Source organism: Dermacentor andersoni, chromosome 2 (assembly GCF_023375885.2).
Source record: "Dermacentor andersoni chromosome 2, qqDerAnde1_hic_scaffold, whole genome shotgun sequence".
Classification (NCBI taxonomy): domain Eukaryota; kingdom Metazoa; phylum Arthropoda; class Arachnida; order Ixodida; family Ixodidae; genus Dermacentor; species Dermacentor andersoni.
The window spans coordinates 58,582,699-58,599,548 of record NC_092815.1 but is presented as its reverse complement, the minus strand read 5'-3'; the positions used below and the strand labels follow the sequence as shown (position 1 = coordinate 58,599,548).

General features: G+C 46.8%; 1 protein-coding gene across 6 annotated transcripts in view; it reads right to left on the bottom strand.

The window, feature by feature from the left end:
* Positions 1–9,156: 9,156 nt before the first annotated feature.
* The window catches only part of LOC126542251 (ADAMTS-like protein 5), a 220,320-nt gene continuing 212,626 nt past the window's right edge, over positions 9,157–16,850 (bottom strand). For all 6 annotated transcript variants that reach the window (XM_055077122.2, XM_055077124.2, XM_055077120.2 and 3 more), the window contains 2 exons: positions 14,376–14,438; positions 9,157–10,703 (listed from right to left, as the gene is read on the bottom strand). In XM_055077122.2, coding sequence (XP_054933097.1) covers positions 10,381–10,703; positions 14,376–14,438 — 386 coding nt within the window. In that variant the 3' untranslated portion in view covers positions 9,157–10,380. The remainder of the gene's footprint in view (positions 10,704–14,375; positions 14,439–16,850) is intronic.

Genomic DNA, 16,850 nt, shown 5'->3' with positions numbered 1-16,850 from the left:
TGGCTTCAGAATAATTTGGACCAATGGTTCTTTAACGTGTACCGGTAAATTGGTAGACTAGAGGTCTTGCATTTGGCCCAATCGAAATGGGGTCGCTCGTACTCCGTGGCAAAACGCCATAGCCACAGAACTGCTGCAGCGATTGATTGAACAGAGAAAGCCTTAAGAAACAAGGAGATCCAGAAAAAAATCCGACGAGGAAAGTCTTACGTTGGCTGACTTAACGCAGCCACCAGACGCGAGAAACAGCCCTTGTTCTTGTGACTGGCGTATCAACAACACTCCCCAAGCAGCTGACAGAACAAAGGACATCCTCGTGACATTCTTGGGTGTGCCAAATACATCAATTGTGCGCACTGAGCGAATGCATCTCTTTCTTGCAACACCAGTCACAACGCCGACGACGAGCAAGTAGTGCTGGGCACTCGTACTAAGTGCTTCTACGGTTGTCCCCCGAGGCAGAGAGAGATCGAAGCAGATCGCCGTCCATAGAGTCACGCACGTGGCGCGTTCGAAAGGCGACTGCTTTCGTGTGCCGGCGACACAAGACGTTGGCAGTCGATAATCAACGCTAAAAACAAGTGCATGTAAGCGATGAGAGTCGGAACTGCTTTTTTGCCATTGCCAGCGTGTGTTACTCGGGCCATTTCTTGTTCCATTTCTTATCCTGCTAGCCGTCGCTCCAGGATTAGATTTTTGCTCATGCAGACGATTGCGAGATCCGCCAAGTATCTCCTCCGCAAATCCTCCAAAATTGGCGTGTTAACCAAGTTTCGCACACAGGTTCTGTGCAGCTGCTGGCTTGAAGCGGCACGTGGCATGGATGCACACGAAAGCACTATCTGAAAAGCGCTGGCCTATCGCTACAATGTGAAACCACTGCTTGAAACGATCGCTTGACAAACGCTTGATTCCGTTGCTTCTAGGACAAACTTTACAGGGAGGGAAACTTCCGAGTCATGCTACTGATCTTACGTATATTTTTTATGGTCTAAAAATAAAGCATCCCTTTATTGAGTACGTAGCGCAACCTAGGGCCGAAGTTTCGCGCCACAGTGCGAGACTGTCGTGGGGGCCGAGAGATGGCGAAGCCGAGTAACATCCGAGCTGCATCAAAGCTCGACATGTGCAACATGCTCACTTTTAACCTGCTCGTATGCTTACTTATGCTCATGTTTCCAAACGTTCTATTTAGAGCAATCCCGCCCTTGTAACTTTTGCACTTGCGAAATCCCACTCGATATCCCTGGTTTATACTAAAGACACAACCCGACACCTTGTGGCAGCGGCGAAACGACTTCAAGTTACTTCGCCACTTTGTGGGAAGATGGCGCATACGTGCTACTCCGGTCTTTTGAAAGGGGGATTCCGTCAGATTCAAACTGCAATGAGCAAAGATAGCCAAAAACAGAAAGTGTTGGGCTTGATCTGAAAGAAATAAAATATTCAATAAGGACAGTGTCCGTCAAGCGAAACGAAAAGAAAAGAGACGGAGAATACAGAATTCTTTAGTGCCAAGATGAACCGGACACACACTTTCGTGGGAAACTGTGGGATTGGACTGCCCCCGCATTGCTCTGTACATCTTTTCTGCATCGAAGCGCGATGTGCATTGTAGACATAGTGAAGCGAGCTTACATCGAAAATTTAATTTTAGTTCGGGAAACGGTAGTCCGTGACAGCTCTCAAGAATGCAGTGGTATGTGCGATTCAGATGGAACTAAAGTACTTGGGCCAAAAATATATTCATGCTAGAATTCATATATTGAATTCATATATGCTTGCTGACGAGCAATAACGCACCCAAAAGTGTGAAGGGTTCTACGACAGATAAGGCATCTGAAAAAGGCAAATATTTTTGCCTTGTCTTCTTTGTCGTGGAACAACTCACACTGCAGGGGGAGGTATTTGTCAGCATCTCTAAGCATCTCTTCCCACGAAAGTAAATGAAATGAATTGAATTTATTCTGCAACAAGGTTACTAGGACGACCAGGCAAAAAAGCAGCAGAGAATGCAGCTTGAGGGGAACTTAGCCACCTCATACACTGGGCAGTTTCGTAGCAGTTGACCGAAAGCACGTGTTTTACATAACGTTGTTAATAAATAAAAAAGGAATAAAATTTATACAGGCACCAAAACCACGGTAAGATTACATAAACAAATGAACATGGAAATGTTTCATACGTCTTTTTGAAACAGGTGTGGTAGAGATGAAACAAAAGTGAACATGACCTTGTCAAGGTAACAGTGCCCATCATACAATTATTTCGATTAGTTCTTTTAAAGGTAGGACATGGAGACCATTTTTTCGGTGCATTTGATTCAACAGCGTCGGTAAACATTAACATTTGGTAGCCGTAGCCTAGTTCTCCTCCTCTTTACATTCCAAGGTTCTGTCTGACGTACGTTGTAAACGGGGATGTACCGCTGTAACGATGACTATGTTGTTATCGTGTCATCGTTTTTTTAAGCGTTTAATTAATGTGTCAACCCACCCATTCGACCTTCCTCGATGCATCTTCTAGGTGGTAGGGCTTACCCGCACGCTGTGCGTGAGTATAGCGAGGAGGTACTTTTGACAGCAGGTAGGCGAAGTCCCTCATCTATTTCTGTGTTCAAACTGTTCGTTTAGGCTGGGAACTGTGTACTTTATCTACAGACCTGGTTATTTTGGCTGTTTGTGTGAGTGACGCGGGACTGCGGCGTCCTAATTGTTGCTTACAAACTGGATAACTTCCTCTCCGAATCGTAGGGGGTCTATTTGTAGGGGGTCTATTTCTTGAAGGACGGAAAACCAAATGGCAGGCACACCACCTTTTAATGTGATTTGAATTCGAAAGATACTTCATGCACTTTCCGGCATGTTTTTATGTCGTTAACCGTTTCATCGCCAACTTGTGTCACTGGGTAGTGGATGGTCTAATAGGTTTATTAGTACGCAAGGAATGGAAGCAAAAAAGACCACGAAGATTTACAAAAAATTCGACAGACACACCTAAGACTGCTTACATGTGGGAATGCGCAAGCATTATAGTCCCTTTGGTGAAATGTTTTCGACTGATGTTTTTGAAAGGCATTATAGTTGTTTCTGCTGATTCAATGTGTGTATTTGCGTATGCGTTCTCCACAGAGCGGTTCATTCTATACACAGGTGACATGGCGTCGAGAGTCCATGACAGCAGACACAGCACCGATGGAATCCGAAGAGCACGTGACGCGCGGGAAGCAGCGCGCTCATTTTTCACACTCAGGACGCGACGCCGCCTTCTCACCATTGGCTGCGCCGTCACGTGCCCAACGACTCGCACACTAGGCCACACCTTTAGTCAGCCTAAACGGCTGCGACGTGACGTGTGTAATGACGCACCTACTAGGCACACCTTTATAGTCAGCCAGAACCATGGAGCAGCCGTGGCGTTGGCAGCTGCTCGTCTCTCACCGCACAGGCCCGGGTTCGATTCCCACTCAGACCAAATGTACCAAAGTTTATTTCGAAGCCATTGTTTACTTTGTGTACAGGAACCTCCTTCAGAAATACGACGTCAATCCGAGCATTCTTGACATGTATTTACTCTTTGCACAGTCAGCCATTTTTCGTACCAACGCTCGGTGACGCCGCTGACGGCGACGCCGGATTTTCGCGAATTGGGACAAAAAGAAATGCTTTCGCATTAAAATGGCAAGAAAGAAATCGGGAGGGAAAATCTGTATCATAACGCAAAGGACAATGCCTTGCCTTGGTATTTGAGGCCCGAGGGCTGCCTGAAGACAAAACTTACCGGAGCAAATATGCGCCACAGGATGAGGCACGTGGGCGCTGAAAAAGAAACAAAGAGCCCGGAGTCGGCTAGGCACATCACAATGGAATGCCAACATAGTCACCCAGTGAGACCTGCAGGGAGAGTCCACGTTCCAGAAGCGCTGCGAGTCAAAGAAGGTGCAAGGAATGACTGGTCAGCAGTCGAGATAAGTAAGAGACGATTAGAGTATTGGTGGAAATAAAGCAGGGAAGAGATTGATAGAACCGGGGCCATTGCAAGCGTAGGTAATGGTGCAATATAGTGAGGAAGGTTTTAAATATGAAATTTAAGAACGATATCAAATGGGCAAAATGCTATATAACGATAGATAGATAGCGTGTCTTTTTAGCGGCACCGATTTCTTAGAAAGCAAAAATGTTCGTAAGCATGTTAGACTCCTGTAACACGTGAACGTGAGAGCCTGCTGCACACGTGGTAATGCATTAGGTTATGCGATCGGAGTGGTCGGACTTGCAAGGCATAACGAGCCGCAGTTTGAAGTAAACGTATGGCGCTGTAGGTCGACATCCTCAATGACACATGAAGCGCCTAATGCACTGCCTAAAGGTTCTTTTGTTCTTCCTTTCGTTCCGTATTTCTTGCAATGGTTCTTTCTTTCTTTCGTTTTTTCTTCATTCAGATTCAGCCATTGCATCTTTGCTTGCTTACGGGGGTATGAGCCATTCCTGATGATGATATTCTTACGTAGGAAGACGCAGACGAAAAGCTATGTACAAGTATATTTACAAGAAAATACGCTGCGCTTGACCAAGAGGCAACAGCCCGCGCTAGCTTCTAATCGTCGTCGTCGTCTTCACACTGCTCGCCTTTTCGTGATCGCACATATTGTTCCGTAGCAATATCATTTGCTTCACAGGACTAGGCGCCGCTTTATTCTAGTGTAAGCCATTGCAACGAGCCACTTAAGGCTTTAGCCTTAAAAGACGTGAGACACGCCTTTGCTTCACTTATCGAAATCCCCATTGTTGTTTAAGTTAGTTATAACATGAAAGTGAAAGGTGTATTTTGAGACAAAGTGGCAGGTTCGTTGAACCAATAGAAGTCCATAAATTTGCACAGTCACTTATTATTTACATTTATGCTCGAAGGGCAAAGCAGCGACAGCGATAGCAAGCACGCGACGCCTGTTCTGCTGCGCAGCGTAAACAGCACCCCGGAGGCTACCAGGCGTTAAAGGCATATCCGACATGACAGTGATTGCCTATGTGGCGAAACCGCGCCGTTAGCTCGAAAGAAGGGGGCGGCGCCGGACGGTACGTTTTCGTCCGAGGGGGCAAGTGCTTCAGAGAAGCCTGTACAGGATTATGAGAAGCGGCGATGAAGCGGTTGTGCGCCGTAGAGAACTCCAAGAGAATAGAGGCGTAATAAAAAGGAAGTGGCAGTTATGAGAGAGCCAATGTGCTGAACGTGTCTATTTGGAGAACACCCCCTGGCACGCTTGCGCTTCCGCGACCCTAACCCACGGACCGCCCTGCTTCCAGCTTTGAACCCCGCGCTACCGTTCGGGTGCCCTGGAGATCCTGCGCCACCTGCATTAATATAACCTCAGGTACTCTCCTGGGGCCTCCGTTTGCCGGTTACATGTGCCCTCCTGGAGCAGTGCTTGTAAAAAATGCAATCTACCGTCGTGACTAAAAAAGCGACCCGCGACTTATACAACACCAGTCGGAACCTTGCCCTGTAAAACACAGCGATCACCAATGGGGCGTCCGGGCCCACTGCCTCTCCGCGCTGGCAGCCAGCGGCGGAGCGTAAACAAACTGGACCGCACTCCGTAATGCCGGCATGCCTAGGGGACAAACGCATACAACACGGGCTAAGAAACCTCCTCCGTACTGCCTAAACGGAGTCACATATTCTAGGAGCAAAGGCCCCCAGATTTTCTCTCTCGCACCCGCTCTTACTCGCACCTGCGTAGAAACGTTGAGCAGCAGCAGCCTCGCTACGCCCACTGCAGGGCAAAGGCCTCTCCCATACTTCTCCAACTACCCAGGTCACGTGCTAATTGTGGCCATGTTGTCCCTGCGAACTTCTTGATCTCATCCGTCCACCTAACTTTCTGCCGCCCCCTGCTACGCTTCCCTTCTCTTGGTATGCAGTCTGTAACCTTTAATCACCATCGGTTATCTTCCCTACACATTACATGCCCTGCCCATGCCCATTTATTTTTCTTGATTTCAATTAGGATATCATTAGCTCGCGTTTGTTCCCTCACCCAATCTACTCTCTTCTTTCAGTATTTTTGCATACGGCTCGTCTACACCCTGATTCCGTAATGCCTGCATGACTGCTTAGGTTTAGACTGAATCAAACGCTTTCTCGTAATCAATGAAACCTATATATAAAGGTTGGTTATATTCCGCCTATTTCTCTATCACCTGATTGATAGTGTGAATATGGTCTACCGTTGAGTAGCCTTTAGAATATCCTGCCAGGTTCTTTGGTTGACAGAAGTCTAAGGTGTTCCTGATTCTATTTCTGGTTACCTTAGTAAATACTTTGTAGGCAACGGACAGTAAGCTGTACGGTCTATAATTTTTCAGGTCGTTGGCGTCCCCTTTCTTATGGATTAAGATTGTGTTGGCGTAGGTACGCCCCGCTGTACCTACTAGCAATTGTAAGAACGCTACCTAGGCCGACCTCGAAGATAGTGCAATGCAAGGCCAACCTCCGGCGGAAATGAAGCACACCTCATATGTGAGCCGATCCCGAAGATAGTGCAATGCTGGGCCGACCTGCGGCGGAAGTGAAGCACTCCCCATACGTGGGCAGATCGCGAAGATAGTGCAATGCCGTGCCAACCCGCGGCGGAAGTGAAGCGGGCGTGAAGCACTCCCTGTGCGTGGGCCGATCTCGAAGACAGTGCAATGCCGTGCCAACCCTCGGCCGAAGTGAAGCGGGCGTGAAGCACTCCCTGTACGTACACCGATCTCGAAGACTGTGCAATGCCGTGCCAACCCGCGGCGGAAGGGAAGCAGGCGTGAAGCACTCCCCATACGTGGGCCGATCGCGAAGTTAGTGCGATGCCGCGCCGACGCACGGCGGAAGTGAAGCAGGCGTGAAGCACTCCTCATACGTGGGCCGACCCCGAATATAGTGCAATGTCGGACTCACCCGTGGTAGAGATACAGTTCGCCATCAAGTGGCCCACATACACAGCTTCGCTGGTCGTCCTTCACAGAGTGGAAGGACACACAGTTTTTTTATTGTTTGCGACAGATAGCAAAATTCTAGTCAGTGACCTTGTCTACTTGAAGAGACACATATTACACATAACGCACATATTATTGGACATATTTCAATTTTCAAATTCTAGCCGGGGAGTTGGCAAGGCGGATCCACTGGGGAATAATTCTCAGGATGACGCCAGTTTTGAGATATTCATTCCCGAACTTTGCGAAGAAATGCATTGGCGTTCCAGATACTTTCGTGCTTCGATGCTTAAAACGAAGTTTTGTTAAGAAAGTAAGCGGAAGGACAGTGCACTTCTACTGCAAGTTTGACGCCGGATATCTCATAAATGACCTCATCCACACAATTGTTTTTATGTATATAATATGCCTTGCAGTCTCAACCGCTAGAATTACTAATTTTCAATATGTGCCATAAGGTAAACAGTTAAAAACTTATTGCATTTTTGTTAATTATTAGATTATACGTATTATTTTTGTGCAACTAATTTCCGCCTCTTCGAGTAGACCAGCTGATGGATTAGAATTTTGCTCTCTGCTACAGGCAACATTTGTTTAATTGGAAGTGTTAACTGGAACGCCTTGAATACGGGGTGTCTCAACTATCATGCACCAGTATTGAAAGATATACAAATTCCACGTAGCTGAGCAGAACCAAGGTAACGTTTTGCTGTCGCTTGGAGATACTCAGATTACATTTAGAATTCGCCTAATTACATTATGAATCAAATAATTACCCACTTGTCAAATATTGTAGTTAGGTGAAAACTGTCAATGAGAAAATTGTAGAGCAACATGAAAGACTTGATACAGCTTTCTGTTGCTTTTCCTTTGTGGTCTTTTCGCAATTTCCTTTGTGGTAAATTGTCACTTTTGGACTTGGGTGCAAGAGCAGGAGACATATCCCCCATCCGGCGCCGAATGTTTTGCTTTATAGCATATCAGCATCAGCTACAGGGCTCACCGTCTTATTAACATTCATGGTTCATCTGCAATTGGTGCGTGGATTCTGCCTGCGGGTGTTACCTCCTCTGCCACTTTCAGTCACCGCACTTCAGCTACAGCCACCGAACTAGCTGCACTGCGGGCAGCTTTCAATTACATCATAGACAGGACACCCTAGTTTTGAGCCATCTTCACAGACACAAGAGTGACCTGCTGTCCCTGAAATCCCCACGCACGCAGGAAAAACTCATGGGCATGACAGGCCTACGCAAAAAATTGCCGGCCTCTTAAGTATCCTTACGTGATTTGAATGTGAAAGCATGACTTCTGTAATTGGTTATGTCTATGTGACGTCATGCGTGACGTCATACCGTCGTAGCGCTACGACTTGCCATGCAGAGACGATGAGATGCAGTGGGGCACAACATAAGCGTCACCATGCAGACTGTCCGCCTCCCACTTCGTACTAAGGGGAGCTCTGCGCTTTGAATAAGTGTCTAAAATATACTAACTGTGGTCGTGACGTGGTAAACTGAACAAAATATTTCGAAAGAAGCAGTTTTGTTATAGCCAAGGTTCTCTGTACATTTAAAATTCGCCGGATGTTCAATTGGATGCAAACACGCACCCATAAACCGTGCAAGTTGTCCCTATTCATCTGACTAAACATTTGAGAGTATACCATTTTCTAGGGTTCAATAGCAGGATGGGGCTGGAACAAACTGAGGACTCCTTGTGAGCTGCGGGTTTTCTTCGGCTCTGCCGCATAGCGCGACACCTGTCAGTTTAGTTATTACAAGTCTAGTACGATGCATATGTTCAGATTGCTTGGTGTATTATGCCCTAGCTTCACCTTGTTTTCCATCAATGTGGCAATTTATTTCTGGAAATATTAACGGCTGAATTAGCAAGAACGGATGATCATGCTTTCAAGGAGAAAATTATGAGACTGCATTCAGCGCGACGCGCGTCGACAGTTGCCAAAACAATAAGCTTTCTTTTCTTCATTTATAATGTGGAAGTTGGGCTAAAAAAAAGAAAGGTTCTGAAATTCTGCAAGTTTTTCGTCTGCCACGATGACGTCACTGTCCAGCGCTAACGTTAATGTAGGACCTAAAGCAAAGATACTGCTGTAAGCGGCTAAATCTATCGGATAGCGTGTGCAGTGAAACTGCTGTAAAATACAGACAAACAACACTGGTTTTTCTTTCTTTTTTTCTTGGAAAACGAAGGCGTAGTTTTCGCACAAACGTGTGTACGTTTTTGTACAAGGAGCGGCGAAGAACAAACACCGTGACGCATACAATTTTCAATAATAGAGACATAGAAGAATAGAAAGGTATCAAAACATTCCACAAAGTGGGTGACTTGTGTAAGGTTAAGCAAGGAGATCAATAAATAAAGGAACAAGTGGCTAAGGTATACTACTGGTGTTCACATTCGATTTGCAGGTACTAAAAAAAAAAGACTGCAAAGGTTCATGACAAAACAGTTGCGCAGATAAATCTTGAGAACATCAAGAACAATGCGAGGTACAACACAGTAATTCACCACAAAAAATGGAATCATAGCAACAGCACGTTCGTCATGTAAATGCTTGCTTTGCGTGCGAAACGAGTTAACATTGTGTACTTTAGTGAACATCAGCGCGACAAAAATATGTCTTTGGTGTAGTAACATTGATATGAAGACAAAGAAACCCTGCTATAGGATTTCTATCAGTACTGAACACCATCCCCGAGGAAGGCAGATGACTCGATAACAGGTGGCTCGAGGGTACAACACTGTCTACAAAAATGTTTACAATAAACGATATAATTTAAACAATGAATAGGCCTTACTGCTCAAAACGAAACTCGCCACGAATATGCAAAGAAGTTCATTTTTATCGCTGGCGCTTTCGTTAACGATTGTCTGCCAGAAGAAATATGACAAAACCCTTTTAGTTGTAGGTGAACACCTGAAAACATGGCAGAGCGAGAGTAAACCGGTGAAAGAATGCACACTGCGATATCGCTCGTCTCGTGTCGATGTTTGAATGTCGATGCTGAGTTAGCGAACAGGAATGGTTCCTCTTTAGGTGCCTTGTCACGCACAGAATGCTGGTCAGTAACGTTCAAGTTAGTCAGCCGATACCCTTAATGGGTGCCAACACTACTACTCTGTACGGCGGCTTCGGGAATTCAGTATATCTCATCAATGGTTCACAGCATTCCATTTACCGTGTCAATGGCCCGCAGGCACACAGTCTCTGTGCTTCCAGTCTGTACAAGCAGCTAGCCTGGACAAATTATCCCACATGTTGTTCACCCGGAGTCACTCTTTGCTCGCGGCTGTTTCTCACTAACCATCGTCGCGTTCTGCTTCGCGGCACATTCATGTCCAGTGCATAGCGTTGCGTCCAGGAGAAATGAGTCAAAGTTCACGTGGTCAAGTTGCACTTCCGACCCTGGAGCTTGCGCAGTCTCGAGAGCTGACGATGCCGGCGTTCGGTGAAACGGCGCACGAACGACTTGGAGTCGACGACCAGCTTGGACTCCTTGTTGGCTAAGTTCCGCTGCTCGCGCGCCATGACCACGTACTCTCGTCCCACGCGCAGCCTGGGGCACGCGCAGCGGCGGTCACGCGCCCACAGGTACTCGCGCTGCTGCAGGTTTACCAGGTTGCGGTAGGACTCGGCCACGGCTACGTCGTAGCGCACATAGCCTTCCACGAAATCCGCCGACAACACGGTGGCTTGAATCACTGCGCAGAAGCACCGATGTCGTTAAAAGTACGCGCCGGAGGAAATTATACTTCCAACATACAGGCAGCTTAGAGAGGAACGCAGACAGACGTTAACTACACTGTGCACCTGGCTATCTTCCACCTGGGAAGGGGAATGACCAAGCAAAAAAGAAAAGGGCCCAGTTATCACAAAGTACATGGCCAAGGGAACAGCGATCGAACAGCGAATGTCGCTGGACTTGATGCTTCGACATGGGCGTGGCATCTCCTGTTTGACCACTGCCAATTTCTTTAATTCTCCATCTTTCTGTGTACCTCTATTATTTGGATGCCTTAGAGAGAAGGCACGACTTTTTTTATAGCAGGGCACTTATCTGAGTTACCTTCAGGTATCGCAGAAGCACACATGCGGCATTCTATACAAACGAGAGGCGAGGTCACGCGGCCACGAGCCGAGCTTCATGTTCATTGTAAATTTGACTCAAGCTAAGTAGACTTGGTCCAGGACCGAGAACGAGTGCAGAAACTTTGCATCAACTCATCGACAGCGCCCTCGCGCAAGCCTTTGCGAGCGGAAGAAGCAATTTATTTGCGCAACTTTTAACGTTGCAGCCGTATCGCCTGTGTCACGACAGGGAAGTTCAAAACTTGTGTCTATAACACTCCTCTGCTCGTGTCTCAGCGATGCTACGTCGACCCCACAACAGAGAGATCAGCGAGAGGTTGAGATTGTAGCAGTGCCATGTTCTCAGCGATTCAAACGCTATGGAATCAGACTTCCTTCAAAACAAAGCAAAGGAGGGCGTGGGGAGGAGGGGTGGGGCAGAGGCGGTCAAATGTTACAATGTGTCACAAAAGCCGCAACTTTCATCGTCTACCGCAATACATCAGCTCGGTGTCCCCCCCAGCAGCCACCGGTGGTGCACAAATTGCTGTCCTGATTACGGGCCGATAATCGCCATTGAATCCCTCAGCACTGTAACAGGCATGCTGCTCCTAGATTAATACTAGGGGTTTAGCGTCCCAAAGAAAAAATTGGAGGTGTGACAGACGCCGTGATGAAGGGCTCTGAATTGATTTCAACCACCTGGGATTCTTTACCGAGCGCCTAAATCCAAGTACACGAGCGTTTTTTTTTTTCTTTCGGCTCCATCGAAACGCGGCCACCACTGCGGCGAGGAATCAAAAACAGTGATCTGCTCAGCAGTAGAACGCCATAGTTTCTACGCCATTGCGGCGGGTCTTAAACCCTACAGGAACCTTCTTCGAATGCTTCTGCTTGTTGGTATGCTGCGATTTTTTTGCCAGCTATAAACCGAATGCAACTAGGCAATTCTGTAGTTTTCATGTGCGGGACTTTGCTTTCCCGACGCATTTCTAGTGTAACAAAGTGCACCACCTGTCGAGTTTTCGATGATTGGTGGCTAGCATTCGTGTACTACGAAAGCAGCAATTATGAGCGTAAATCAACCATCCTTCATGTCACTTCCGCTACACTCTGCCAGTCGATTTCCTAGAGGTTTAAGAAGAACCGGTGACCTTTCTTCCCTCTCCACCCACTTCCTTTAAAACGTAGCCTGTTAAAATATATATTATCATACACATATGCAGACGCATACACTGACTCTTTTTAGAGGCGATAAGAGCACTGGTAGCAAAAGGAGCCGGAGCTTTGCTTCATAGGGGACTTCAGTTGTGACAGTGTGTGATTTCCACGTTTTAGTTCTATTAATAGCGTCTTAAGTTTTACTAATGATGTGTGCGAAGAATGAACTCAAGGTAGGCTATGACGGTTGGAAAGAAGCTGTTTAGCTGCATTGTTACTCAATAAAATATAAAAAAGCTGCCGAGAGTAGCATTCATGACGACAAATACTAGCAATGGCCGAATATAACCTTACTATAAAATAGCTATCTGCCCTGTGCCAAGCAGGGAAAGGAATTGAACTAGGCCTACAAATTGAGTGAATTAACAATTTTAAGTGCAGGGATAGCCACAAGGCTATATACAACATGCGAATTTGCTGGGAAAACACAGGGAAGGCGGGAGATGGAAATTCAAGACGATGAGCAAAACGAGAACAAGGTAAAAGCGGGAGCCAACGTTTCGACAAGTGGACAGTCTTTTTCAAGGCGACATATGCTTTCCTCGGCACACTATAAATGGGTACAGTTCTTCCGAAGGGGAGAGAGTGGAGCAGATAATAAAGGAGTGCTATGCATACGGCCGTTGACCTGCCCGCTGACACACGGCCGTGTCACCGGCAGTGTGCATAGCACCCCTTTATTTCCAATTCGACACCCTCGCTGCCAACATGCCTTCGATCGTTGCCTCACCCATTCGCCTTACCCCTCTCCTTTAGAAGACCCTACCTATATATACTGTGCCGAGGAAAGCATATGTCGTCTTGAAAAAGACAAGTCCACTTGCCGAAACATTGGCTCTCGCTTTTACCTTATTCTCGTTTTGCTCATCGTCACGAATTTGCCTTTTGCGTGAATGAACCTGCTTATATCAGAATTTGATACTAATGGATGCGCTTTTTCCCGCACTGTGAGGAATTAATTGATGGAAATCAGCCTCGCTGGCACACTCTTATAAATAACAATATACATAGAAGTTTATTAACACAGTCGATGGCGTCTAAAAAACAAAAGAACTGATAGTTTCACCCAAAGAATGAACCATCACGACCATAGCAGGGTTTAGCGTAGCGCTTAAGCTACGGTGGCGACAGGTTGGCGCGATGCGGCACGCAAGAGGGCCCCTGCTGGGCAGAAGGAACAGCGCCCTGGCACCTGCTAGGTGTCCCACAATGCTCACGGGATGAGCGCTGCCAGCGGTGCTACCAGCGTCGCACTTCGGTGGTGGACGAAGTGAGACCGACGGGTGGCCATTTAAATGTTAGATAACGTTAGCTTGACGTTTGCTGCTGAGGCCGGAGCATACACGCATGAGCTGAGCTAGGACGCTAGTGTACTTATATTGCTCGCCCGCTCATAACGCTCATGCCAAAAGTGAAAGGAAGAATTGTGCACTTGCTCGGCCGCTGAGGCTATGTTGCATAGCGTTGACAGCGCGCGCGCTTTGCTTCATCATCATTGCAGTAAAAATGCAATCCGCGTCCCTGAACCCTGAACAAGCCGCTCAAGCTCCGGAGAGCACGACTAACAGCCGCGGCCCCAACGGTGGGAATGTGCCTCGAGCGTCCATACAAATGCACTCGCAATAAAATGCCAAAACTATCAGCAACCATGCCATTCTTATAGTAATACTGCTAACATCTGCGCGTGCGAGGTCTGTTCTTGATGCGCCTGGCGTGAGGAAGCTTGAATCTAGGATAGTGCGCGATCGTGGGCACTTCAGGTGTTAGCTCAAATGTTTTCGCAACTATTACCAAACGTACCGTAGCATGACAACATCCTATAGCAAAAAAAAAAAGAAAAACGAAGAAGAAATGATTTGTTGAGGTTTGCAGAAAGGCAGTGCACTGAGGAATGTCAAGTAATTGCGTGAGCACCTCTACGTTGGCAAGCGAAAAATATGACAAAGTAGATTTGATTGACATGTAAGCATGAACTGAAAGCATTCGCTATGCCACGCCATAATTCAACAGTTGTCTTTCGAAAACAATAACGAAGACAAAAAACGTCCCCAATAGTATCGTGTGTTGCAGAGACCCAGACTTACCAACATCACTCTTGCAAAAGTGGTGCAATTGGTTTCTTGGTCGATGGCACACCGGACACTTCCCTGCAATAAAAGCGAACAAGCGTTGTACTTGGTATCACCTAAAAATATAGGATTATTGCGAACAGCAGTTATAGTGTCGAAAATGGTTTGACCATGTTCGTTCGATAATTGCAGTCTAGTTCAACGACAGCGTAGCACTAAAAGTAATTATGCAGATACAACTCACATGTCGGAATTATGTGGAGCGAAGCTTTAGCGAAGTGGTTAATTAAATGGTTAAAATGTTTATGCACTGCATAAGACAACATTTTTCTCATGCAATATTTATGCATTACACCGCTCACAAGATTTGCCGAAATGCAAACACCAAATAAGGCGGATGCACGGTGTGAGACGTCTAAACATCGATGTCACGAGCACGACGGCAATCTTTGGTGCTTGTAGGAATAGTGATGACAGGTGTATGTACAGAGAATTACGACACATATCTAGTTAAGGATTCTGTGTCGGTTGTCTTACAGTGCACATACTCATTTTTGAATCAACAGTAATATATGCACATACCCAGAAACATACCCTATGGCCCATGAAGTTAAAGGGGCCCCGAACCACTTATTATCTTAGTGGAGAAAGGTATTTGAAATGAAAATAGGCGATTTCATAAACACTTTGTCGCAAAAAGTACTTCATTGCATTCAGCAGAAGCCGAGTTATTGGCAACCAAATATGGCTTCCGCTGTGCTCCCGTTCCTTCTTCGCTGCCTTGCACTGTGAAGGCTACGGCGCAGTGGGGCGTGCCCACAACGCTCCGCCTTCTAAATGCCACCGTGGCGGGCAGTTCAAATGTCATTTTGGATGTTAACGTAGACGCCACGACTTTCGCCTTTGGTGCCTACGACGCGCTAAGCATAAGCCAGACGCGGTTTTCCTCAGCGAGCCGCAGTGCGCTTAACCAGTGGACTCGTGGCGGCACCCCGCGGCGGCAGTGGCATCCACGCCATGTAGCCAACCGCAGCTTGGTGTCAGCTATCGGCCAATAGCAGCCGTCTAAGGAAATGACGAAATAGTGCGTCTAGAAGAGAGTGAGGACAGGGCCTTCTGTTGAAAAGGGAGTTTGAGAAAAAGGTGACTCCGTGATCCGCTTGCGAGCTCCATGCACCGTGCATGACAGCGAAACTTGGCTGAGATGTTCACAGCAGCGTATGCTACCCGTAGACTTATTTCACCAAGCCCGATCGGTGGTTGAGGGCCCTTTTAATGGGCAACTCCGGCGTTTTTTTTACCATATCAGAATATCGTCATTTTCTAATGGCATTGACAATCCTGCCAAGGGTAGGGTGGTTCAATTTGCTTAGAAACTCATCAATAATTTTATATAACTAAACGAGATACCAAAACCGATACGGGTAGCCGATTCGTGGGACGGCACGATGAGCCGATGACGTCATATGCTGCACTACCATAATGTAAACTACTGTAACTAATTTAATAATGTAAACATGCTAAACATGCAGTACACTTGGCGCTAACGCCGAGGAAGCGAAGCTGATGATGTATCCTGACGACGCGGAACTTTTAGAGAGTTTCCGAACTAGACAGCGGCGATTTAGGCGAGGATTTCAGCGGCACTGGTGGTGTAGTCTGATCTCTGATGTCACAAACACAGGGTGGCTAGCAGAAAGTCATGAGTCAGAAACGCAACTAATCTTTAAATTTCATTTTCAGGAAAACTAAATGACTTGCAGCCATATAGTTTGGCACAGATAATCGGAGTGCAAAGGAGAACGTATATTAAAATTTTTTTTGAGATCAGTGGACATGGGAAAATCACCGGAGTTGCCTTTAAGTAGCCCAAATCTGCGTTTAATGATGCGCTGTTAATGTTATCAGTAGGAGTGTCAAAATGAAAAAAAAAAGTATGTCTGAAGTGTAGGAAGCCGTTCAACTGAGTCATTTATATATATAAGAACTAGAAGAAACGGAACTGAGGGGCCCGATCGTTAATCACAAAGGCATACTCTACATTAAATGGAATGACCGACAGTGCTGCATGTGAGGTTTGCGGCACCGAAGAAAACATCGACCACCTGTTGTGCCACTGTCCACGATATGCCCTATAAAGACAAGAGCTTGCTAACGCTCTCCAAAAAGTGGACAATCGGCCGCTTTCCGTGCAGGTGCTTTTGGAACACCGCCCCCATCGCTCGTCAGCCCATAAAGCGGTTAAGGCTCTGTTGTGCTTCTTGAGGACGACGGGCTTGTGTGAACGTCTGTGACTATTGGTGCATTTACTATTAGACCACGCGCGTCAGCGAACTCACCGCTAATTTCCTTCTTTCCTTCCCTCCTCTCTCTCCCTGTCATTTTTCCCCCTTTCCCCGTCCCCGGGTGTAGATTCCCTATTGCAAAACCCAGTGCCACTGGGACCCAGCGCGCTGGATTATGGGCCCAGTGCAGCGCGCTGGATGCTGG